We start from the raw sequence: 26449 nt of genomic DNA on the forward strand, positions 1-26449 counted from the left end.
CTTTTCCCACTGTTGCATCTTTTTTTAATTACTCCTTCCTTTTCCTCTATCCCTCTCTTTGTGGTTTATCTTCGCAGAGACAGAGGAAATTGAAATGCTACCAGTAATCATTCTGTTTACCTAATTATATTCTAAAGTGATATTGACCAGCTGGAAATTAAAGTACTGAATATTGTACAACATGATAAGTTGTAAGAAACTATATTGGGAGGATAGAAACATTGTCCTTGGTTCAGTTGAACTTGTAGGTGTTTTTTTTTTTGTTATAGCGAGATCATTTTAGGCACTCTGAGAAAGGCTAAATGTAAAAGAAGAGGCACAAATTGGACCCTGCTGGTGAAGCACGTTGCCAGGTGGCAAAGATTAGGGTTTGGGCTGCTCCATGACTAACAGAAGAAGATCAAGACCTGTCTACATGTTCCAGGTGAAGGTAGCGATGATGGGACACCATCCACATTGGGGAAAAAACAAAACCGTCACATTATATATCGGAAAAGGTTTTGAGTACTGGTGACCCCTTAAGTCACTCATATGACAAATACAGTGACAAGAAAATGTATGAGAACCTTATGAATTACCTGACTTTCTATTCAGTGAAAATGTTATTTTCATTGAGTCACAAGTATAGACAAACAAATTGTGCTTAAGCTAATAACACACAAGCAGTTATAACCTTCTGTGTCTTAATTGGACACATGCATTAAGTATTTACATTGGTATTGAAAAAAGTAAGTGAACCCTTGAATTTTAAAATTGCTCAAACCTCCTTTGGCCCCAATAGCCTTAAATTAGCATTAGTTAAGGATCAGATCTGCACAATGTTCAGAAGAAATTTTTTTATCATTCTTCTTTACAAAACTGCTTTTGTGCCGATTTTCTGATTCTATGGTAGATTTACTTTGATGCTCAGAAACATTGTCCTGCTGCATCACCCGGCTTCTACTGAGTTTGTATTAGTATGCAGTGCCCATACGTAGTTCCCAAAGAATTCTACCTTAGCTTCCATTAGCAGTACTAAACTGATTTGTAAACAACTTTCTCTTCAACAATATAAAGTAAAGTGGCTCCACTGAAATTGTAATGTCCACTTCAATTGATTTTAAACAGTGTTTTTCTGTGTGGATGGGAAACTTACAAATGACATAGAAATTCACATGAGTGTGGCCGGCCTGAGAGACAACAGTCCTTACACTAAAATACTGGGGATGGGCAAGTCCAGATAAGTATCAAGTCAGAGATGCCTCCCAGCACAGGAAATAACATTAGCTTTGTTGTTACACACACACACACACACACACACACACACACACACACACACACACACACACACACACACACACACACACACACACACAGTGCACTCTTACTCCCCAGGTTGCCATAGAGATACTTCTCCATCTGTACACCCTCCCAAACAGGCCATGTGAAAGCTGCTTCCACCATTGTTTCTGGCTTTATGTTCATGCTATATTTCATATCTATACAGTATCAGCTACCATACTTAGTGGATTTTTTTAATCAGCAACTGTTGTGTCAACTACTCATTGCAATGTTTTGCAGCCGTACACCCCCCAGAACCCATCAGTTAATCAACCATTGTCTGAGGGAACTGTGGATTTTCTGTTGATGTGTTTTTTATTAACAACACTTTTGTGTCTTTGTCTGTTCAGCCATAGCAGCTATCACTGCTTCTGTTAGATACCTTTTTTATGTAAATTCAAACATGATGTAAAACATTTCTTGCTCAGAAGAGGATCTCAGATAGTCCTTCAGTGTGACAGTGTCTCCTGTTTCCCCTCATCTGTCTTCATATTGAACTTGAGTGAGACTCACACCTCTAGCTCGAGCTCATCACCGTAATGGACTGCTTGTCTGACTGACTGATCGAACAACTAAAACAAGCTCATGTTTAGCATATCTGCATTAAAATAAATGGTTTGAATCAGTCTCATTAATACTCATCACAAATTGTTTCCCTGCTTCCCAACATGTTTTGACAGTGTCAAACCACCACTTTATCTTCTCTTTGAGGGCTTGTTCAATGTTTGAGGTATTTTTCTGTTATATTTTCTGGAATAAATGTCACCCATATCGTCCGGACACTGTGATCTCTGACCTTTCTGCACTTTCTGTGATCTTCGTGCATCAGCCACTGCCAGTCTGGCTAAAATGTAATACTGTAATACTGAGTGCGATCCTGGATGCAAAGAGGGAAGGTCACTGCTGACTGATCCAGCAATCTGAAGCTCAGATCTAGTGTCTGCACTTCCCCCAGTGTCAATACCACCAGTTAAATCAAATACACCCCTAAGATACTGGCAATACCTCTACACCAGCTCGGTCTGCACTGAGGATGCTCTCCTTCTCGTGTCCAGGTGAGCTGGTTGACTTTTTACATGAAAGTATGTGTGAAGGTCTGTGTTTAAATGTGAGGTTTAAGCCCCGCCGGGTGTGGGCTTAAGCATTATGTATTCAGGTTGTTCATACGTTGGTCCTTCCCATTCTTGTCAATGTGATATCTCAGGAATTCTTTCAGGGAATTTCTTTAAATTTGGAACAAACATTCACTTGGACTCAATGATGAACTGATCTGATTTTGGTGGTTAAAGGTAACTGTGAAGTCTTGTCTGTCCCATTTTTGTAAACGTGAAGCCATATTTCTGGATCAGAAGGGGAGATTGTGACCATATATCCTCTTTTGTTAGATACTGGGTTGGTGACACTAATCTCGGGTCTCCACCTTGAAACTGCGGTGATTTTATCTTCTGTGTTGTCAGCTTGAAGATTTGTGTGAAGCATCCACATTTTGGAAAAAGTGTATCTTTTGAAGGAGGGAACCAGAGATTATTTTGCGTTCACCTTTTCCCCCAAGATATTTCCAGTTGATTTAACATTTGTACCAGATATATTTTCACTATAAAAGGCCTGCTTACTTTCATCAGCCCAATCTTTATCTGTATTTTGTGCAACTAAGGGTAAAATCACTCTGCTGCAGTAAAGGCAGTTTTCTGGCTGACTGAACACAGATGAAGTGGCGCTGTACTACCAGTCCTCCCTGCAGTTTTCTCTGCGCTGTGTAAATGTGAACTATCGTGACTAAAAGCTGCTGTTTCAGGGGAAAGTTTCTCATCTTCATTATTAGCATTTCATAGTTCAGAATCACAAACTCCCTCCCAGACACGTCATTCTCTTATCTCAGAAGTATAATAAGTAAACAGGGCCTGTTTATCATGACCAGTCTGTGTGTAGCTGAAACGACAAAATCATCAACTGTTCAAAAATGTTTAACATAAGCCTCTGAACAGATGGAACTTTATTAAGTTAAATGGCAGTTATTGGAGCAAAAACTTTAGGGGTGACACTGATACAGTGATATGTTTCACCTCTGAAGAGTGTCGGCTCAGAATCCACTTTGTCTAAAGATACCTTGTGTTCCTGTCCTGTTCCTGTTCACACCTCTCACCTCTTTAAGCCAGATGACAACATGAGCTTGCACTATGAGCTAGACGATGACTTTTTTCTCTGAAGCAAACCAGCATAAAAACCTACTTTCACTTTTAGCCAAATCTGTGCAGCAGCAGGTTTAAGGCAGCTACTCTGCGGCAGCACACCACTGTAGATCTGTGTAAGCTGATGGGTTTCAACAAAAAGAGTTAAACATTCAACATTTATCAGCAGTATCAAGTAGGGTAAACAAATTATTATCATGCAAAATGAATTCAGTGAATTGTTCCTAAAGAAAAAAGTTTCCTTATGTTTAATGTTTTGCAGCATCTTTTACAAGAGGTTAATTTGTGTCTTTCTAAACTCATCCTGCTCCTTTTTGTGGAGGCTTTATGAACACTGCAGCATATGGTGTTGTGTGAACTCTAAACAAGACTCCTTTGACTTTCAGCACCTACATCTTCTCATCGGGTTCTGTGGTTCACTTGTATGAGTGTGTCAGTCCTGTGCAGTCAGCCAGGCCTCCCCTCCCCATTGATATTTGCCTCGAATTGGTTACAACAGTGAGTAGATTAAGGGACCGGTGATTGAGGGCAAATCAATTACTTTAGCTCAGTGGCCTTTATTTAAAATCTTTTTTTTCTGTAAGCCAGGCACTACAACATTGCCCAGACTTCTTCTTTAATCTTGAACCAAGCATCAAAGTTAGATTTTGGTTATATGGTGTTTCACTCTAATGATGTTCACACATATTTAGTTGATTTATGCTTTCATATATCGTGTAGAAATCCCCTGGTATACAGGATGCGTCTATGACAGTCATATCTGGACATTATGCGGTTATAATGGATTTTATGATTTGTGGTCTGATGGAGTTCAGTGACTATTCTATAATTTTCTACGAGACATCAAGTGGAACCAGCATGTGTGGGATCACCACAGTCGAGCTCTTGTGATATTAATATTTCCTCTAATAACTGCACCTCATATTTCCACAAATATATTATAAAAGCCCCTGACATGTTCCATATCGCGTTTTTTTTTTCCCAGGGAGGTTTCGTGTGAAGCGGGGCGGCTCCTCTCCTCCCACCGCCTCCTCCCAGTCCGCCCAGCAGCCGACTCCGTCATTTTGCGTCCGCGTCCCGCACTTGTTGGATGAGTCCTTTTGAATCTCATTGATTTCAAGCCTCCTAGCGGTTGTTTGCCCTCTTGGAGTCGTGAGAAGACCACTGCTGTGTGTGAAGGTGAAAACGTTCTAGCAGGTTACATGCGCGTAAAAAGCGCTCATCCCGGAGCCTTGTCCTCGTCCTTACCTGTTCTTCTGCTCCGGTCGCTACACTGTGTCTATGCTCCGTTTTCCGGCGTCCTCTGTTTGTGGTTGTCTCCACAGCCGTCTAGCTGACCTCTAGTTTGCTGGTACCACAGCGGCAGTGTTTTGTTTCCCTGGCGGCGGTGTGCGCCCTGGACTCCGGCTCATCCTTGGAGAAGTTCCGCCGCAGTCCCATGCACAGCGCTTCTCTGCTCTCCTCCTGCTGCGATAAGGATGCTGGTGTCTTTTCATGGTCACACTCCACAGGATTAGCCCGAGATCAACTAACGGACCATGTAACTAGATCAGGTATGTGCAATGATGAAAATGGGGGGGGGGGGGGGGGGGGGGGGGGGGGGGGGGGAGAATGATTTTCTGTTGTATAACACCCGAGGAAAACGTCGAGAAATTCCTCAGACTGTATATTGTGGGTGGTTGTAGATATGTTTCTTTCATGCTAAGAAGTGGCCCCCATGAAGTTACATGGCAAATATGTCACATAGCCCAGCAACGAATTGTGTGACCTCAGCTGTCTTTTCACTCCGAATGCAGCCTGAAATGTGCCTTTAGTCTGGCGGCCAGAGGAGATGAAGTGATGTTGGAGCAGCTCAGCAGGAGTTGGAGTCCTGGGGTTTTACCATTTTGCTGCTGCTGTGATCTTCTTTCACTCTGGTTGAGTGTTATATGGGTTGTCTGCTTCTGGTGGCATTTCATTAAAAAGGGGAAATATCTAATTAAAAAGATGAGGTGTAGATTACAGCCAGGGGTTGTACAGTATACCTTCTAGAGTCACCTGTATTTAAACAGACTTGCAGCATTTTGGAAAGAAAGAGTAAAGGTGAGGGTCCAGAGAGTCAGTGGGTTGAGCAATGCTCCCTCACTGGTTTAAAGGTTAAATGCTCACTAGGGTCACTCCAGTTGAAAATGTTTTTGTTTAAAGTCCTTGACTGTGTTTTACGCGACACCTCTTGATGATATGACACTATTGGAAGGAGGATTGCTGATATTTTTGTAAAAACACAGGAGCAAGTATCATAAATGGGAATATTGTAACCAAACAGCATTTAAATGTCATGTCACCTAGGTAAAAAGTTCATACATCCAGTATATATCAACTGTAATGCAGCTTTTCAAACCGAGAAGACACATTTTCGGGTTTTAAACGACCATATCACCCAGCTATACTCCAGCTTCTGTTAATTTGTCTGTTTGAAGGACCCCATTTTACAAATAAATATTCAGTTTTCTCTCCTTAAACCTGGCTTTTATTTTCTTATGTCATTTTAAAATAGATGAAACAGGACATGTTCAAAACTTCTCTTATGTCCTGTGGAGTTGAGAAGATGCAGTATATGATGTTGTTGTTCCACCTCATGTCTCTCAAATGAAGCTGATTCAAACGTGCAGTAAGGACTGCCATGAACGAAACATTGCTCTCCAGCATTGTAGCAAAATGGTTGGTGACTTAGCCGGCTGTTTAACGAGTGTTTTCCACATGTGGAAATATATTCATGTCTAAAATGTGAACAAACTTTCGTCTCTAAGTTAGATGTTCTTTCATTTTGTGCACATGGCAGCTAAAGTGCAGCGAGTGAAGGGCATTGATCTCCCACATCAACATTCAGCAGCAGGTGCCTTGTTTCTGTGACCCATTTCTCACAGAGGAAGGCTGAAAAATACAGCCTGACTAAATAACTGTAGAGCAGCCTCTCTATATCCTCCTTTCTCCACCCGCCCCAGACACACACACACACACACACACACACACACACACACACACGCTTCTTAATTCCTCCACCTCCAGTGGCTGTGATACAACAGGAAGTGGGCTGATTTCCCAGAGGAGTCTGCAGTCAGGGCTGTCACAGCTAACACAGCAGCAACAGACAAAATGTATTTAATACACAGGTTGTATAATGGTGCGCTGTGCCAACAGTTCAAAACACTGTGGGAAATTACAACTAGCTGCCAGCAACATTTGATTCATCAGTACGAAGTTCTGTAAATGCCTCTCTGGCTGGGAAACTAAATATTTAATGGACCTCAGTTAATTTAGGAAACAGTTTGCCTACGCTGCCTTATTAAACCTGACAAATCCTTACGACTTATCATGATCACTGTTTGCCATTGGATCACAGATGATTGTGACATTCACGTTATTGCTGGAGCTACAGGAGCAGTGATTGTTTGACCTTATTCGGACTGATAAAAGATTTTCAAAACGTATTGGACAAACTTTCAGGACAGAATCAATGCATCGATCAGAATACGGCCTCCAGAAACCACTATGATCCTGCTCTTTATCCCAATACAAGCAATCAGGCTGTCCTTGTATAATCATCTGTACTTTAAAAGTTTTGTGCTGTTCATGGATAAATGTTCCTGCAACATTCTTAAGTAAGAGTCATGATCAGCGACTAAATAATACATTAAAAAATGTCAAATTATAGAGCGAGGCAGGCTGGTCAAAATTATCATCCAGTCAAGCTCAAGTGGTCGAATTCTGCTGTTAAGCGGACCCAGAGTCTTGCATCATGTCCACACAAGATGAACATCTGAAGGTTTGTGGGCTTTGTGTGTAACATAATGCATACTGTAATTAGGATAAAGTAGAAGTTAGCTCCAGCAGTCTCAAACGTGCTCTGCGGTTTGTGGAATTTAAAGTAGCCACTTTTAAAAAAATCAAAGTAAAGCCACAGTCACCACAGGGAAGGCCTGTGTGTCATAGATTTAGTCCCTCTTGCTTTTAGACGACTGTACTCAACCTGGTTGTAAAGTCCCATCTCGCTCCCTCCAGCTGACACGCCGCTCAGTGTATTTTCTGGGACAACATGCATGGCAGTGTTTTCAAGTTGTGCTCGTGGTGGATACAGTACATGCGTGTGTGCGTGTTTGTTGGGTTGCTGTTGGGGAGGTGTGTGTGTGTGTGTGGGGGGGGGGGGGGAGTCTCCGACTACCCAGGGAAGGGGAAAGTGTTTCAGTGTTTCAGGAGTGCGTTGTGAATTATTCATTAGCCCTTCAAGGTTTTCGTGGCTGCTGGAACGGTAGATCTCGCTGTATAGTTGCGAGTCGAGTGTACCGGAGTCACACATTAAAGGTGAGACGAGATGTGTCCAAACTGCAGAGCAGCTTTAGCAGGACGGGGACACTAAGCTCCAGCGTCTAACACTGCCCTCAGTCTGTCAGACTGGTGTGGTTTAACATCGATCATGATCAGCCGGGTAAAATTTAAAACTCGGTTACAATCTCCAGTGATGGCTGGTTTCTGGCTTCAGTGTCTGGAGGAGAAAGACGTGTTAAACAAAGAATGAGGTATTCATTTGTTTCAATTCAAACTGCTCATGCAGCACATAGACCAAAAGTCTCTGATGCATATGATGATTTAACATTTGGGTTTTTCTGGCTCAGCATGGCAGATGAATATACAACACCAAACTAGCATCTTGGTATACATTGTAACGAGCTGGCGGAGCCTAGCTCACCCCTTCCTTTATAATAATCTGCTTCTGTCATCAAAAGCACTGCTGGTACAATAATTATTGCGAATTTATCAATCTGTATCTTAGTGAATTCTACTTGAGGGAAGGCCCTTCTTCGTTGACCCAAATGAAGATGAATACCTGTTCTGAAAGTTACCGCTACTTTTCTCTACTACAGCTGCAGCTACTCTGCTCTACAACTAAATATTTTCCTTTAAAATTTAACCTTTTGTTTTTATTAGTTTACAGTATAAACTAATGAGAAAAGGAGAAAAAAAGGGGGAAAATCCCTCCAAAAAAGGAGCTGATGTTCCAAACCTGATTGGAAAGTTTGGATGATGGGATTTTGTACCACTGCTGATTTGTTTTCTTACCTCAAACCTTCATTAACTCATTCCATTGAACTAAAGCTACAGCACAAAACCCTTTTAGAGTTACAGCCTTACTTTTGTTGGCAGCTCAGTTTAATCCCAAGGCACTAAATCTCCGAATCAGCAGGAAAGGTTCAAGAACATCTGGTGACATTTGTTTTCAATCATTCTTAGAGAGTTGTAATCACAATCGGTTACACACTGCGCACACCTTGTGGCGTCGCGTGGATGTGAACATAAGATCTGAAGCACAGTCATGCTGGGTGAAACTGAGGCCAGTGAGAGGAAGGCTTGTTGGCAGAGCTGGAGGCTTCTGGAAGAGAAACGCTGTTATCTGCTAACGTAGCTCTACTGCTGCTGGCTGCTCTATCTGTGGTGACTCATCAAAAACACACACGCACTCACTCACAGACATGCACACTTCCAGACATAATTGGACTGACAAACATATGCACTCACTAAGACACCCTCCAAATGACACAACACTCTCTGACATTTACAAGCTCACGCAGGGTTGGAGACTCGCCCTGAGATGCAAACACAGACAAATACAATCCTCTGAATTGTTACAAAGACGCACATGGACACAGTGAAGCACCACACACACTCTTTCCCTGCTCACTGAGTCAGTGTGACATTTACACCGAATAAGAAGTCAGATAACATCTTGTGAAATTACTTTTAACTTTCATCCTTTACATTTCTTGATGTAGATATTATTAAAAATGATTACATGCCTCCAAAAAAAAAGTTATGTAGCAAAACAACATTTGGAAAAGTGGTAAAAGCAAAAATCAGACACATTTGACCTTTTGTCCCTCCGAGTAAAAAAAAACCCCGAACCTGAGCTCCTGAGTTAGGAATTGAACTTGGGTCATTTGAGCTAAAGATCAGGATTTTCACAGGTCCACTCCCCCGTGATTATTACGTCACAGTCTAACCGTGACCACTTGTATCAACTTTGAAGTACCTCCTGTTTTGAGCCCGAAGGTTTTTCCTGCTGAGGAAACACTTTCTCTCTCTGCTCAGCCTTTTTCTCATCTGACAGCATCTCCTTTCATGAAATTTCAGGCCGTCATTGTCACCACGCACCAGCTCCCCAGCTTTGTTTTATTCATCATTATTTAAAACGTAGGTCTGATCCTGTAACAGTTCTCTTACACAAATGCAGCGTGAAGCTCAGATCCAACAGTTACACTCGCAGTAAGCACTTTTTCTGATCCTTTCACACGCTTCAGAAGGACGTTAATACCGTCCCTAAAGTTCTTCCCTACGCATAAAGTGAACAGTAAGGAGGAAACAGGTCGGAGGGTTTAATGATCCAGATAATATTACTGTGACCTCAGGTGAACAAGGAAGAAATATGTGCTAAATTATATATTCAATATAAATAGAACATATTGCTTTAGCTGAGATGTAACTGAATTCCTGCTGACACAAAGACTTTCAAATACAAATTATGTATTTGTTGATAACTTTATCTGACCATGTTTATTCACTTCAGTCTTCCACTGTTAATATCTTTCAATAATCCTTATTCTGCTGAACTGTCACACATATTACTGCATCAGTTTACACAATATATAATTATAATATTGTGTATCTACTGTGTATATATAAAAAAAATATATATATACACAATATATAATATACAGTATATAATATATATATACAAAAATTGGCTTGTTACATATTACATAACTTGATAAGTATGTAAGGGTTTCTAAGGTTTCTAAAGAATATCCATCCATTAGGGAAAATGTTGCAACTTTATTTTATATTTTATTTATTTTATTTTAGTACTCTTTTAAGATAAATTTATCCAAGGATGTCATTTGAAAAACATTTTACCCGCACATCATTGATTCTCTTAAAAAATAAATTACATTTTCATGTGATAAATACCTAATAATGTACATCAGATGACACCAGACACAATAAATTGAAGATCTTTCATTGACATGCATCATGGTGAAGTGCAGACAAACCAATCTTTAAATGAATCCATGTAAAATATAATATTAGAGTAATCCCATTACTTTAAACCACGTAAACCTTTTAATCTGAATGCGCCTTAAGCTGATTAGTCCCATCTCTGTGCGTGTAACGATACCGATGTTCTCAAGATGAAGTGGCTGTGTGATAAAGTTGTGAGATTTCCGCAGGGTCTATTATCTCTCTTATCTGTTTCCTCCTGCTTATTAAATGCTATAAATTTAAACCCAGTTGCAATCTGTGTCACCGTTTCTTGACCCAAGAAAAGATTGGGATGAGAACAGCTTTCATGTTGCATCTTTCATATAATATTCAATTTGTATAATTCCTTCCTGAGTTTTACTTATATTTATTTTGATGAAAACCAATGGATTGTTGTGGCAATTTACAGTATATGAAATCATAATGACAGTCTCAAGTGGGAAAACGTTTACCTGAGAGCCACAATCTAACTAATGCAGAGAGATGAGAGGAGAGCTGAGTGGGTTGTTTGTCCTGGAAGTGTTTCCTCCTCTTTGTGTCTGCCTGACTGTTGGCAAGACGGCACAGTGGATTCAGTTACCATCCTGTAAGATGAAGGTCATGCATTCAGTTTTATTCACAGCTATGAGTTGAAATGGATTTCATAAAAAACACCTAAATTCAGTCTTATTCAAAGTCTTGGATTTCGAAAGTTGTGGGAAAGGCTTGGTGGGGACTGACGGTTAGCAAAAACTGCACAGCAGCGCCACACTGATTAAGAACTGGTTTCAAAAATATGCTTTAGGCTGGTCTGTCAGTTTAGATTTTTTACGGGAAAATAAATACTTATTGTGACTAATTTAAGCTATCGATTCCATGGCAACAATTATTGACAACAGTTGACCTTTGGCACCAAATGACGAACAAAAGGGGAAATAATGAGCCATATTTCTGGTATTTTGCTAAAAACTTGGTGGAGTGATCAGTTAAGATATGATGTTTTTGATACTGCAGTAACTGCTAAGACATTAATTGTAGATTTTGTTTGTTAAAGGAAGCCTGACTGATGAGTTAGCAGGAGTACTGAGCTCTGCCATATAAGGAGATGTGGAAGTGTTTTCTATTGTTACACTCTTTGCTGAATTTTCCCAGAAAAATGTCCTTAAAGTCTTCTGAAAGGTAAATATTTTTTTCTGGAGCTGAACAGTATAATGTGGTTGCTCGGTCAGATGTATTTTTAGTTTGAAAAAGTCTTACATTACCCAGATTGTGCTTCATTGCAATGTAAAACCAAAACTAACTGGATTAAATGTAACAAAAACATTAACTGTGGTTTGGACCTTTATCCGTAATTTCAGGTATTTTCAGGCACCCACCTATAGTGGAAAGCGTGACAGCTCCACAGACCTGTCAATCAAAGGGACAAGCCCCCAAATATACCGCTTTTTGAGGCCTAATATCTAATTAATGACGGGATTGTTATCAGTTGGATGACCGGAAAACTAATAAGAAGGAGTGACTTTGGCAAAGGACACCATTATGACTTTTGGAAAAAAAAATTGCTGACTTTGTATTTCACGAGAGAAGTTGTATGAGAGTCTAAGGAGCCGGAGGCTTTTTGGAGCCAACCCCTAGAGGCCCTCGGTGGTATTGCAGTTTAAGGCACTTCTGCAGCGGCGTCATTTTTGAGACCCAGAAGCTACTGTCTACTTTTATATACAGTCAATGGTATTTACAGTACAACATCTAAAAATGGAAACTGATTCATAATCCTTAGAGAAGAAGCAGTGGAGGCGGCATTATTTATAATATATTTATTTCTTAACTGCCATGTCATTAGTGTAATATACAGTATTTTGCTGAGACAAAGGACTAAATCTGAGGTTAATGGTTTAATTCTTTATAGAAAAACAAGGATATCATTGAACCCTAACTTCTACTTCTGCTCCTCTACTCCAGAGCGAGCCACCTTAGCAGCCCTTCCTTCCTCGTGCTGGCCCTGTCATCTTCGGCTCTGCTCCCTCTCTTTATTAACTGTCACAGATAAAATGTTCACGTGAATGTATGCTAATGTAATATTCGTGGTACATTACTCCCTCAAAAATGGAAGCTGGACCGTTTCATTTCCTTTTATGAGACTGCCGTGCTGACCAGCAGAATGGAGGTACAGTAATTACAGCTTCCCTGGCTGCCCGCTGCCCTACACTGGGTGTGCGTTCAGCGATGTTGCTCTTCTGCCAAGTGTGAGGAGAAGCTGGCATATCGCAGGACAGCAGGGGAGGAGCTGAGCAACTATAATGAAATCCCTGTAAATCTCGTAAAGTTGGGGGGGGGACGCAAAGCAGCCTGCATGTTTAATGTCAGGTCTTTTTCCTGCTCAAGTTCCTCCCTGTGAATCTGTCTGAACTGGACATAAATTAACTCGAAAATCAATTCAAGCCTTTCAGTTTGAAGCGCAAGTGAGTCAGTAGCTTTGTGGTATGAACTGTTCCCCCAAAGTTAGATGCAGCAGTTTTCTGGTTCCATACTACTTCTCTAAGCAGGAAAACACACATTATGACAAATGTGTCAAAAAGTTGGTGAAATAAAAATGGTTTTGAGAGTTACATCGATGCATCATTGTCCTGCACAACTGTAAACAGTCTTAATGTCCTTTATACATGGCATGGTGTGTGTATAATAATTGCAAAAACAGTGTCAGTGAAGATTAGTATAAAGTAAACACTGTTCAGAGAGTATGTAGTGTGAAAATTGGACACTGAGGTTGAGTTCAGTGGATAATTTCGTGATGTAGCAGACTTGTGTTTTATAGTTGACGATGTCTGCTGCAGATCAAAATACGTCTCTGTGAGTTTGATCTCTGACCTCAACCTGTTGTTCTCAAAGATGATGCTGATTCCACTGTTGCAGCCAGTCACACTGGATGAAAGCATTCAGCAACATTTTGACTTGCCGAGGAAACCACGCAGACCTCACAGCTCCAAAAATGTTGGAGAAAAATTTCAAGTAGGCTCTATCTTAATAAATCGCCTGTAGGTTGAAGTCTAAACAACTATATTCTCACCTAAAACTTAATTTTGTGACACAACAATGGTAGTTTGTTGACAGGTTTACTTCTGGGATACTTGGCTGCTCCGAGTACACACGAGTCATCACCCGATGCATCCTCGATAAAATGGATGGAGCAAGAACACATCTGGGAATTTGGACTGTAAATGGCTCAGTGCATTTCACAAGAACAAAAGTACAGCGAAGAACGCAGATTGAGAACGGCCCTTTGTTTGCTGGAAGTGAGACTAGGTGAGACAATTCCCTTCTCACATTGTGTTGCTGCTATGGTTTCCTCTCCTTTCTGTTCATTAGGGAGCTATTTACTTTCTATTTCTGAGCTCGGGGCAACAGTGGTGCTAGGTGTGGTTAAACCCCAATCAGGAATTTTTGTTTTGTTTGTTTCAACCAAAAGTACCACAAAGGTCTCCTAAAATGATATCATTGCATGTTAGAAAAAAAAATTCAGATTCCCCGTAGGCCCTGTTTGAACTACGCAAACAGGCAGCAGCTGTGGACAACAAAAGGAGCTTTACCTTTAGTGTTTGCTGAGCGGTGCTGCAGGCTGTGGTGTCTCCATGTGTTCGGTATCATAATGTGTTTGTGGCTCTTTATCTTGAATTCAGTGTGTTTTACTGACACCTTCCTGCTTTTACTGATCTGCACATTTAAATCTGGGGGGGCGACTGACTGGTGTGAACAACAATCTGCTATTGCAGATACAGCACTTAAAACAGTTCAATGACTTGCTAAAGGACACTCCAAATACTTTTGTTGAGTTAAAGGAAGGATGCTCTAACATATAAGAGTCAGTCCCCCAGTTGTAGTGAAAGGCTCCTCATCAAATAAAATCATCATTGTTATTTAGTTAAACATGTTTGAGAAAATCCTTCTGCTGTAGTTTAGAAGATTTCTGGTGCAGCCTTTATGTTTTGTGCCCAGAGTGGTTTTAAATGGACTTACCAGAAAGCTGCCTCAGACAACAGCAACTTTGTCACTGATGTGGGCTAAAAAAGAAAGTATAAAATAATTTTGCTGTTCTCTGACTGCACTCATAGCTGCAAGGCAAATAAAATATCTGAGATATGTGACAGTAAGTCTTTAAAATGTAATAAGTGGAGGAGATTGAACATAACTCTAAAAAATTTGTAGCCATAGTTATTGAGTACCAATAGTAGATTTGAGTTTAGTTATCAAAGATGTAGAATATGAGTCACAGCAGTAGTAGTAGTATTAGCGGGGCAGCTGTGGGTGTAGTAGTGTTAAAAGTGTAGTGGAGGTTGACGTCAGCTGGGAGAGCCCTGGTCACCACGCTGGCCTGAATATCTGGTGATATTCCTTTATGAAAAGGGAGGAAATTGAATTTAATGTGTGTATACAAATTACAGATGGACTGGGAGTAATAAATCTTTCACTTGCTATGTGAGTAAAGGTATTCACCACATCTTGAGTCACAGCGAGTGTGTAGAAAGGCTGAATCAGGAGCTGGCAGGCTGGAGTACAGTAGCCTGGAGAGCTGCATAATAGCATAATGTACACCAAGTTATAAATCTGCCAGCAGTGTATACGGCATCAGAACATAGTCGAGATTGGACTGAGAAAAAGACTCAAACTGTGTTCCAACTCTCTGTTGTCCTATCTCGCTCTGTCTTCACGGGGACGCAGCCGTTTTTACCGTCTATATTGATCATGTGCTTTCATAGGGCCAAGAGGATCATTCTGCAGAGTGGTTCCTCACATTCATTGCATTCCTTGCCCCAAATGACCTCGAGCAAAATCAAGTAATTGAACTAAAATGTTCTCTGTCATCAATCTCTGCCCACTGGGCCGTAACTGCTGCGACAGCTTAAGAGGGAAAATGGGATAACGGTTGGTTGAGCTGCTGTAGGCCCTTCAGTACATGAAGAAGGTTTTCAAGGTCACATGTAAGTGTTCACATCCAGGAAGTTAATCTACTTATCAACAGGAGAATTACTGCAACTAAAACATGTAGTCAGAGATTAATAAAAAGAGTTTGTTATTCTAGAGTACTTTTTAAAAAAAAATACTGGCATTAAGTCTAAAAAGGTCACAATTTCTTTTTGACATTGCTGTATATATGATTTAATCTTCTCCATATTTCGTATTTTGTTTGGTTCTTCATAGAATCGTATAACTGAAATGATTTATTTGTACAAACAAGTGCAAACAAACAAAAATACTCTAGCTTTTGTTTGGTGCCCATCTTAACAGTATATACAGTATTGAATTGGGAAACTGTACACCAAATAGTAACAATTAAGTGGTTTTAGTAAACAGAGTGTAAAGGCAGTATACCTGCATCCAATCCATTGAAACGTACCTTAACAAAAAAAATTATTAGCTGTTATTAATATCTACTGTACATGGAGAAGTCAGTAAGTTTTCCTGTGACTTTTCCTCTCGCACTACAGTAAAGCTTGAGTGAAAGATCTTAACATCTATTGGATGGATTGTTATGAAATTTGGTAAATACATTTATATCCTTTTTGGGATGAATGACAGTAACTTCACTTAACGTATATCGGTCCTGAGCCTTCATCCTGACTTTTAACCTTGCACCATCTTTACATCAAAATTTGTATTTGCCCAACATTTATGACCAAATGAGTATAAAATGTAAAACTTTAAAGGATGTATTGGTTTTAAGAACATGGACAAGATCACATTCACACAGTAAGACAGAAAACAGTTTGTTCATCATACCACTTCAGCACCATGGACAGCACACGTTCCTACATGTACTCATGTACATGGACACCCAATATTTTTCCATCTGATTCACAGTTAAATATACCACCTCAGTGCCAATAAGTAAAACATCAGTGCAAAAATACTTTTTGTCTCATGTTTCATGTGTTACATTTACAAGTCTGTAAAGTTAGAGCTGCACTGCAACCAGCAAACGTAGGTGAACTGTGTACTGTCTCCTTTTTTGACCTTGCAACATTAAGAAAAATCAGATAATCTAAACAGTTATCTCGTGATTTCGTTTGGAGTTGTCACCGTGTCGAGTTTCCCAGTGCAGCTTTCACAGATTATGCTCTCTTTGTTTTGACATTTTACCCATGATTCTACTCTTACGGCGAATAATCTTCCTGAAAAAGGCATACTGTAGCACAATTTCTGAACCGCCCCCCAATTGTGTTTACTTCACATCCTCACATGCAAACAAACACCCACTGAATGTCACTGATTTTACACACACATGCAAACACACACCCACACCGGGCCGCAACATAGACGATGGAGAGAGGGAGCAGATAGAGGAAAGCTTTTGGAACACCAGATAACAGGATTAGACAAATTACATTTCAACTGTGACTGTGAATCCTGTTTGGATGTGTGACTTGTTTTCTATTCACTTACAACCGCAGTCACAGAGCTATAGTTTGGATAACATATGTGCTGAAATTGTGCATGAATTATTGCCTGGATAGATGGGATTTGTTTCTGAGATGCTGCTGCTCAGACACCTGAAACCATTAGGAATAGAAAAGAGTTTAAAGTTAACAGAACAGGAGGTGTCTTTGCAGTTACAGGCGAGGGATGCTTCTCTTTAGTGAAATCTGTGCATTGTTGCACGTCAACCAGTAAAAGCAGTCTTTGTTTTCGTATGACTACAGCATGTTTTTTTTTTTTTTTAGGATTTAATGGGTTTTCAGGGGGTTTATTTATTTGTCCATCATGTGGCATTACAAATATTTTAAAATACTCAGATGATGTCACTGATTCATGTCTTACAAATAGGTGGTTAAGTCTTTATGGATGTTTGACTGATGAGCAATCAGGTTGGTGTATTGCTCAAACATATTAAGTATTGCAGAACACATTGTAGGGATCAAACCTATGGCCTTTATGTAACTGGCACGGATGGAGTTTGTAGTGCGTTTGGAGGAGCAGAGAATGACACTGAGTGACTGGTGGTCTGAGCAATTTAAGTTCCCAAAAAAAATCAATCTTGTAAAAACCCTCCAGGGCAGTCGAGGTCCTTCATATGCTCCTGAAGACTGATGGCCGAGAAGTGGGAACACTCCATCAGAGAGTGAGTGAGCTCATGAGATATTCTCATTACTCGGATTTGCCAAAAACAACATCTGGGGAACCTGTATAGTTTTACAACATGAACGGCTTACCTACCTTGCAGAACAAAGACAAAGGAAAGCAATAACGGCAGTGGGTACAATGGTGCGTCAACAGGCTAATAAACATAGTAAAAAGGCTGATAAAACCCACAAAAATTAAAGACCAATGATTGCAGGTGTAAAACATGGTGTATTGCATTGCACTGCATTGTGTTGGTATAATGTAGCATCATAGAGTGTAGCGTATACTGTATATCATAACAAAACATACTGACATGTATCATAAAACATAATGTCATATAACAGCGAAGTGGAGGGATGCATAATTACATAAACAGAGCAGCATAATTCAGCCATGACTACATATATTATATTTAAACTGATCTTTGCGTGAATTTTATGCTTGCCAGTATTAAAACGTCCCTTTTCTTGCTGTCAGAAGCGACTGCGCACTGCTACTGACAATAAACACAGTATTCCTGTGACAAGGGCATTATAATGTATATGAGTGTGCTATTATACACTCTGATAGTCTGACTAATCTTCCATTTATTTGCTTTTAATTCACTCAGCTTGACATCCTGCTCTCAGGGGGTTTCTGTTTCAGACCGAGCCTGATGGTGTGTTTCGGTTTGTCCTAACCAATCAATAGCGAGTGATGTGTTTACCCAGCCGATGTCACTTTCAGGTGACACAGACGCTGCACAGTCGTGGTTGCTGGGAGTGGTTAATAGTTTTCCCAACAGTCAAAGGATTATGATGTTACGTAAGACCTGACTCCAAGAGGTCGCCCCCGATCAAAACACAAATGACAACCTGACTCCTCCACACTGACAAAAACCTGTGTCTCTGCAAAGGAATTATCCATGCTTGTCCATGTTTTTGAGCGTTTTTTTCTGTCTCTATTTTACATGGATGTCGCTATGCATGACGATAATGTGCCTATTCCGAATTCAACCCAAAAAGCTCTGATTAGTCAGGTGCTTCCTGTCAGGGGAGGCAGCCAACGGTGCGCACAATAATAAAACAATTTCAATATCAGAACAAATTAAAATATGTCTGGATCTTGCAATGACGGCTTTATTACATTATTCTAACTGAATAAGAATAATATTGTTAAACATTTAATAGGACATAACGACCCTGGATTTTACTATAATGTAACTCAACACATCAATATTAGACACAATATCAGCATTAACACACATCAGTATTTCTTCTAGACTTGTACAGACACATGGATATAAGCCCATCAAAATGACTGACAGGCATCAGAGTAGGAATTTAAGCTGTGATGGTGACTAAATGACCTCATCACTGGACCTTGGCCCATGATCTCTGTAACATGACCTGCATCATATAATGTGCATCTTCTTTTAACGCAGAGCCAAGGCCAACCGTCACACTGGCACGCTGTCCTCTTGTGGACTGGTGGGTGTGTTACACACTTTGGTGTGATACTGGACTGAATTTTTTTTTATTAAATTCATCTATTGTTAAATGTGCTGAGCCCAGAGTAAAGTGCAGCTTCGCTTCACAACAAGGTGACACAGTTAATGCATATCTTCATCGAATAACTCAACACAAAATCGTTTCTGGCCTGGCGCTGTGGCTTTTTCACCACACATCTGACAGCTGCAATGAGGCGCGTAAAGTGTCATAGGAGATAAAGAAAAAATAATATCCAGAAACTAACTAAAAGCACTTCTCAAATTTCTGAATCCAAAAAGACCTGAGCTGCTATTACCTTCCTGCATTATGTATGTTCAATACTGAAAACAACATGAGTTAAGTTTCCTCATATATAGTGGGATTAGGCAGACTTTGTAGGTATTAAACTGCCGTATCAGTTATTTAGTAGATTAAAAAGATCATGCTTGTCGTACACTGTTGCTAAGTGCTATGAAGACTCCACTGTCAGTTCTAATGGATGTTTTACGAGGATCCTCTGATTTATTTGGTATTGCTGTAGTACATGTTTGCCTGTTTGAATACTGTACTCTACGTGTGCAGTGTGTGTGTGTGTGCGTGTGTGTGCGTGTGTGTGTGTGTGTGTGCATGTGTGTGTGTGTGTGTGTGTGAGAGAGTCTTATCAGTATACAGGGCTCTTCAGGCAGTGTGGGGTTTTGAGGACCACTCTAATCTGGACCCAGTAGTGACTGATCCAGCTTTCTTTCAGCCTGTACTCAGCATATGTGTGTGTGTGTGTGTGTGTGTGTGTGTGTGTGTGTGTGTGTGTGTGTGTGTGTGTGTGTATGTTTATCTAATATTCCTCTACAGTTTGTCAAACGAAGTCAACTCAAATTAATCTACCCAACAAGTTTGTCACAAAGTGCTTGCAGTGCAACATGTAAACAGGAGACAAAAACAAATCTGTGTGCTATTTTGTGTCTGAATAAAGGATGATGTGGTGACAGCGGTGACTCCATTTCAATTTCCTCCTTGCAGTACAAGTCACGGTGCTGGCATTAATTATGAAAAATAGTTTGGTTTGTGCCAAACTTGAGATTGCACGCGCTGGCGAGTGAGAAAGTTATGATGAATGATGTTAAGAAGAATTTGTCAGCTGCCATCCTGTTTGGTCTCCACAAATAATTGAAGGCTTGTGTTCTTTCTGACGGAAACATGGTTTATGAGCTTGGTGCAAGTGTCGTGGTTCAGATTGCAGCCTGTGGGAGCAGCACCGTTTCTTTTTCTCCTCTGTGGAGAGTTTTACAGCATTTCCAGGTCATTGTGCTTTAGATAAAGAAGCTGACACTGATGTTTCACACACTTCAGGAGTCCTTGTGTACTACAGTTTAGATTAACACTGATGTCATGTAAATTTTAACCCTCCTAATTTACTTCCACAGCCATCAGTCCAGTTGTCATAGAGATCATGAGCATGCAATGCAGGAACTTTGATATGATTTAAAATACATGATCCATTTTCAAATGTTACAATCAGCCAAGAACACAACAAACAGAAAATGCACATAGGTAGAAATACTAACCAAACCTTTGTATCACAGAAATGAATATTTTTATTTAAACATCTTTGTGATTACATTTAGCAACCAGATGAAGTTTACTTTGCTGTAAAAAAGGAGTAATAATCATCGAGGAATGCCTGCCTGCTCTCTTAAAAGAGAATCCTAAACATGGTATTTATATTCAAAATTCTCCTTTACATAACTGAAATAAAAAAAAAAATAAAAAAAAAAAATTCAAAAATAAAATAAATATCAGAACAATATGAAACACACACAGAGTAAAGAGATGGCTTTCATCCAGTACTGTCAGTGAGACACAGTGCTGCAAACCACAAGACACAGATCTGGGATGTGAGGAAGTCGTAGTGTGGCGGACACACTGACTCATATTGGCCCAAAAGCTCTGTGTCATATGCAGTCATGACAACAGAAACAAAAAAATGCTTCTGGTCAACACTTTGATAAGATTTCGATACACTGTGTTCGGTAAAGATTGAGATGTGTCATATGGATACGTTTCATACGTGTCGATAGCCATCATTGAGACAGCTCAGCCCTAGAAAGACTCTAATGTCCCCACTGTATTAAAATTTGAGAGGCTCAGTCAGTTTATGTGCCTGTTGTGCATCATGGTATCCAAAGACAATCTTAAAGGGGACTCGCCACTTTTGCACATACAGAAAGTAGTTTGCTCACCAGACGTCTGTGGCCCCGCTCCCCATCTCCGCTTCAAACTCTGCAGGCATCTCATGTTTAACATAAATCCAATATAACATAGATGCAAGTCAAATTGCTCTGAATGAACGTTTTATTTATGTGTTGCTGTGTATGTCTTGCACTCCAGCAGTAATCACACAGTTAAAGTTCTTCAGCCCTGCCCTAGGTGGTCAGTCCCACTGACGTGTTTGCTGTTCTCCTCTACTGTCATGGCGTTCTGTCAGACGTCATCTATCGCATTACATTTACAAGATAAACAGGAAAACATCCCACGCAAGCCCACATCAGTCCATTCAGATGTCAAACAGCAGAAATCATAATTGACAGGCTGAGAAATTAACTGTGTGTGCACAGAGAAAGGTGTACACCAACCTGCGCACATCTCTGTTCCCATGATGCTACTTCATTTATTCCTTCACTCTTTTTCTCATTAAAGCTTTCCTTTATCTTCCTACACCGAAGCGCTTACCGCCTCCACCCTAGTCTTAGGTTTGACATGTTTTTATCAGCAGGAATAGATTTCCCTTCACCTGGGTGAACCTCAGCCTGCAGACTAAAACCCTTAACCAACTGGGTCCCTCGCTATAAATCACATTTAGTGCAGCTGACCCGTCATGCTGTATGTGTGTGTCTGTGTGTGTTTCAGTGTGTGAGAGAGAGGCCTCGCTCAACAATATGCCTCTCTGAGGTTTTGAAACATTTTATGTGTACAGTAAATGTCAATATTTTCATTTTAATACGACTGTGTTCTGTTCCTTCCTCCTTTTACTTTTCTGATGTGAAACAGAGTTTTGAGAAGAAAATGGACTAATGATTGTTAACATAATATCAAAGCGAGAAGATATTACATGCAGTCCTTAAATATGGTAGTACTGTGTTTAGTTACAGCAGGCAGACACAGTTTTAACACGGTCATATACAGAGTTGATTCAACTCGTGCTTTTGAGGCGTTGTTGCGTTTGTTATACATGTTCTTTGCTGGAGGACAAAACATTGAATGGGGTTGCATTACTCTTCAGTTAAAGATGTTGTTATGATTTGTGTTTGCCATTTATACATTTCATCCACTGCACATTTACAGTGTGTTACAAACAGGACTTTCTTACCCTCTTTTCTTCCATTCTACTATTCTCATTTCTAGCAAGGGTCTTTTTTCCTCTTTCTTCTTCACTCCCAGTTTTTCTACTCAGTAAATTGAATTTAATGCATCATTCAGTGAGATATTTTTCTGTTCTTTTGGTGCCACCTTGTGGAGAGAAAAAAGCTTAGGGTACTTCAATTAAACCTCTGTCTCATTGCCATCTTTGCTGCTTACTTCTCTCCTCAGAGATGTTCATACAGCGTGGCTATCCAGCGGTCTGACCTCTCACTTTTGTGCTCTGATTTGAATTCTCCTTACCCATACAACCTTCAAACACTCTTCTGATGTAAGTCAATCTGTCTGTCTGTCTGTCTGTCTATGTATGTTTGTATTTGTGTATGTATGTATGTATGTATGTATGTATCTATATCTGTCTGCCCGTCCTTAGATAAAACTACCTTTGTTATTTTTCTGCTTTCAGGTGTTAAGCAACTTTGCTGAACGTGAGTATATCAACATCAATGAATGTGAAATTTTCCTAGTTTGTATCAGTGCATTAAATAAAAGTAAAACAAAGAAGCTCATATTTATGTTGGGAGAAACTAAGATAAACATTTCAGCTGCAAAACCTAGAGTAGCACTTTGGTACCAAAGGATATAAATGAAAACAAATGTAGTTTACAATAATAGTGTACATAATAATGTGTAGTCAGCTGTCTTTCTGATGGCAGTTCATTTCTGTAAGTGTCGTCACTTTGTTGCAGATTTCAGCAGCATTATTCACATAATCATAGAATGACCTTTGGAGTTTTCTCTCTTATGCTACTACACTCGCACATATTATTACATTGCATCAGTGTGTAATGTTGACCTTTGTATGACTTGATTAATGTTTATATCTGTTGAGCAGTAGGAAGGCTCTTGCTGATGATGTCACTTCCTGTGTCTGTGTCAGAGTTTGATGGAGAGCTGGTCGGATGACAGCTGGAACTGTTGTCATAACTGGAGGAATACTGGCCACAGTGATACTTCTGTGTATCATAGCCGTGCTCTGTTACTGTAGACTCCAGGTACGCCTTTACTCTGTGTTTCATACAACACATGTTAAAAACTCTTGTTGCTACATCATATCACCACATAGCAAATTTCCATCAGTGAATCAAAACATCATCATTTTAACGTGCTGTACTTACTAGAGAATAGGAGAAATACGTCAACATAGGGCCCATCAAATACATTAAAAAAAATGTATTCAATACTGGCATCAGGGAATGTTTGTTATTTCTTTCTAATTATATGAAAGTTTTATTTTGAAAATACTGCATTTACAGTACAGATGTAAAGACTGTTAAAACTATGCAGCCTTGAATGCCTGTATGAAGCAAAAGATCTACAAGTTCTCTGAAGTTTGTCTTCAACTAGGAATGTCGCAGAAACACGTGATAGTATATTAAAAAAAAAAAAAAGCCAAAATGAAGCAGAAAATCTTTTCATTAATAGAAAGATGAGATCTTTCAAGAAAAGAAGATTTTAGGACTCAGTAATGGACTAATTGTCAGAGACTCATCGAGAAGAGAGATATTTGGCTGCTTCTATCTAGTTGTATTTTGTGTTGATTTTTGTTTTAAACATCGTGATCTTTTCGCTTCCCCTGACATCTCTCTCTGTAGTACTACTGCTGTAAGAAGAATGGGTCTGACAGCGGCTCTATCTCTCAGCAACACTTTGCCTGCAATGCCTGCAGCGTCTCTGGCCTGGACGGTCCGATCATCACCCCACTGTCCCTGTCGCCACCAGAGCCGCCCAAATCCTCCAATCCCACCAAACCCTCCGGGGGGCGACGCAGCTACTGTCCCAGCTGCTCACCTTACAACTCGCCCTTCTACATCCGCACCACTGATGAGATGCGCAACGGCGGCGAGCGCATCACCTACATGCCCACGCACTACGACAACCAGGCGCTGGCGATGCCGCTGCCCGCTGTCCGAGGCTCCCTGCTGAGGGAGACGCAGCGAGGCCGGCCTCCTGATTTCTACACCAACACCCGAGCCATCAGCACCGAGGTGTGACCACCCCCAAAGCACCCCATCACCCTCACACACACAGACACTCCTTTCTTCACTTACACACACCAGCACCACCACTAGCACGCCCACAAAAATAATTTCGACTCTTCCTGCAGCTGACAGAGAGGACCTGCCGGATACGGCTCCTCGTTTTTGGAGGTTACATCATCACATTTATTTAGGGTTTGAGGGATTTCACTGCTTTAGCCAGCTGATGAAGACTGAAGCGACAGGAAGGGACTCCTTTCAAAGCAAGCTCCTCACTTTATACACTATCATTTTAGGTTTTCATCTTCACAAAAATAGTAATAATTCTGTGATTGCCGGTAGTTAAACTGTGTCTGTAAGAAACTGCTCCTTTATGCTCCTACATGAAGGGAATGGTTATACACTTGTAATCTGTCTGTCGACTGTTACTGTGTCTTTACTGACCGAGGGCTATCTTAGATAATTTATGATTTTTCCATGCTACATATCTTCCCAATGACTGCCAAAATGTAATATGATGAAATATGTCGCAAGTATAAAGCAATTTCGTCATGATGAGAGGAATGGAGATTGAAATGTTTTTGAAAAAGTTACAAAGGAAAAGTCAGCCTCCCCGGTGTGGTTTTGTGGATCTCTGGAAGCGCGGTAGAGTTAGAGAAAACATGGACGACTGGAGATTTCTCTATGCAAGCTGTCGAGCAAACTACTGCAGCTCTTCATCTCCTCTCAGCAGTTTTCATCTCAACATCTCTATTGGGGGGAATATTGTGAGCACTGTGCACACCGAGTGAGATATTACGATGCTGCACATGTAGACTTACAAGCATTTAAAAATGGATCATGGATACAGTGGCTCGTCGGTCCAACATTGAACCTTTCGTCTCTCCTCTGATGTGGAAAGGATGCCTGAGCCTTTGAATGCAATCGTGGTAAGCTTGAAATGAACTGAGTGAATTTCTCTTTACTGACAGAGATGCAAAAAGTTTAAAATGTAAATATTAACCAGATAGCAATGAATCTTGAATCCACTGTGTTCTTGACCGAGAGAGATGCACGCTGGGATTTGAACATGATACATTTTCGATGAGGGAGTGTGATTTACTGGTTTGTGCTATTTTGTCTACACACTCCTTCTATACTCCTGTACTACTCTCATGTTAAATCGGTGAAATGCAAATAACCATGTAATTTATTTTCATGTTTTTTTTTTCATATTGTGAGAAAGTCTGTGTACACATTTATGTGATTGGAAACTGTTTCACAGTGCTCATTTTCTACATGACACTTACCCAGCATTGCTTGCCATACACGGTAATATTTCTTGTGATATTTGTCTTTATATTTCTTCGTATAGCCGGATTTAGTGAAGTTGAATCAGCAGTGCAAGAATCCTTCAGGACTTGCATGGTGTAATAATCTTTGCGAGATTTTCAGACAGGCCCAGTATTATCATTAAAGCATTTAACAAAAATCCACTTTCCCATCCTCTTTTCAGCAGTCTGCATAATTAGACTTAATTTATCAGCAGCTACTTCATTTACTTCCAAATTGCTTTTTTCATAACTAACATGAGCAAATACATGTACAGAAGACTGGCAAACTGGAAATTCATCTTGGATTCAGTGAAGTACAACCAGTGTTTCTGCAGGTTGCTGTACACCATAGATTTATTATCATTCATTCATTCATTCAGGCATTGTATTAACTATCTATTTTAAGACGTACTTAACCAGTTATCTTTGAAAACATTAAAAAAAAAGATTTTTAGAAATGTGGTTAAAACAAATCGTATATGATAAATACAGAAACCGTAATATTTGATGGTGTTAACTTTTGACAATTAAAGATTTGTAACTGCTTGAATTGACTTTTTGTGTGATTATTTATCAAGATGTTAAAGGAGAGAGAGGAATGT

At 40.1% G+C, this 26449-nt stretch overlaps 1 protein-coding gene across 1 annotated transcript; it reads left to right on the top strand.

The window, feature by feature from the left end:
* Nucleotides 1-4609: 4609 nt before the first annotated feature.
* fam163ab (family with sequence similarity 163 member Ab) lies at nucleotides 4610-26401 on the top strand. Its single transcript, XM_069153288.1, has 5 exons — nucleotides 4610-5062; nucleotides 22727-22826; nucleotides 22962-22983; nucleotides 23436-23550; nucleotides 24151-26401. The coding sequence occupies exons 4-5, from the start codon at nucleotides 23458-23460 to the stop codon at nucleotides 24547-24549; spliced, it is 492 nt and encodes a 163-aa protein (XP_069009389.1). The 5' UTR covers nucleotides 4610-5062; nucleotides 22727-22826; nucleotides 22962-22983; nucleotides 23436-23457; the 3' UTR covers nucleotides 24550-26401.
* Nucleotides 26402-26449: the final 48 nt, after the last annotated feature.

Source organism: Embiotoca jacksoni, unplaced genomic scaffold (assembly GCF_022577435.1).
Source record: "Embiotoca jacksoni isolate LCO1_2020_lvr unplaced genomic scaffold, fEmbJac1.0.p SCAF_19, whole genome shotgun sequence".
Classification (NCBI taxonomy): domain Eukaryota; kingdom Metazoa; phylum Chordata; class Actinopteri; family Embiotocidae; genus Embiotoca; species Embiotoca jacksoni.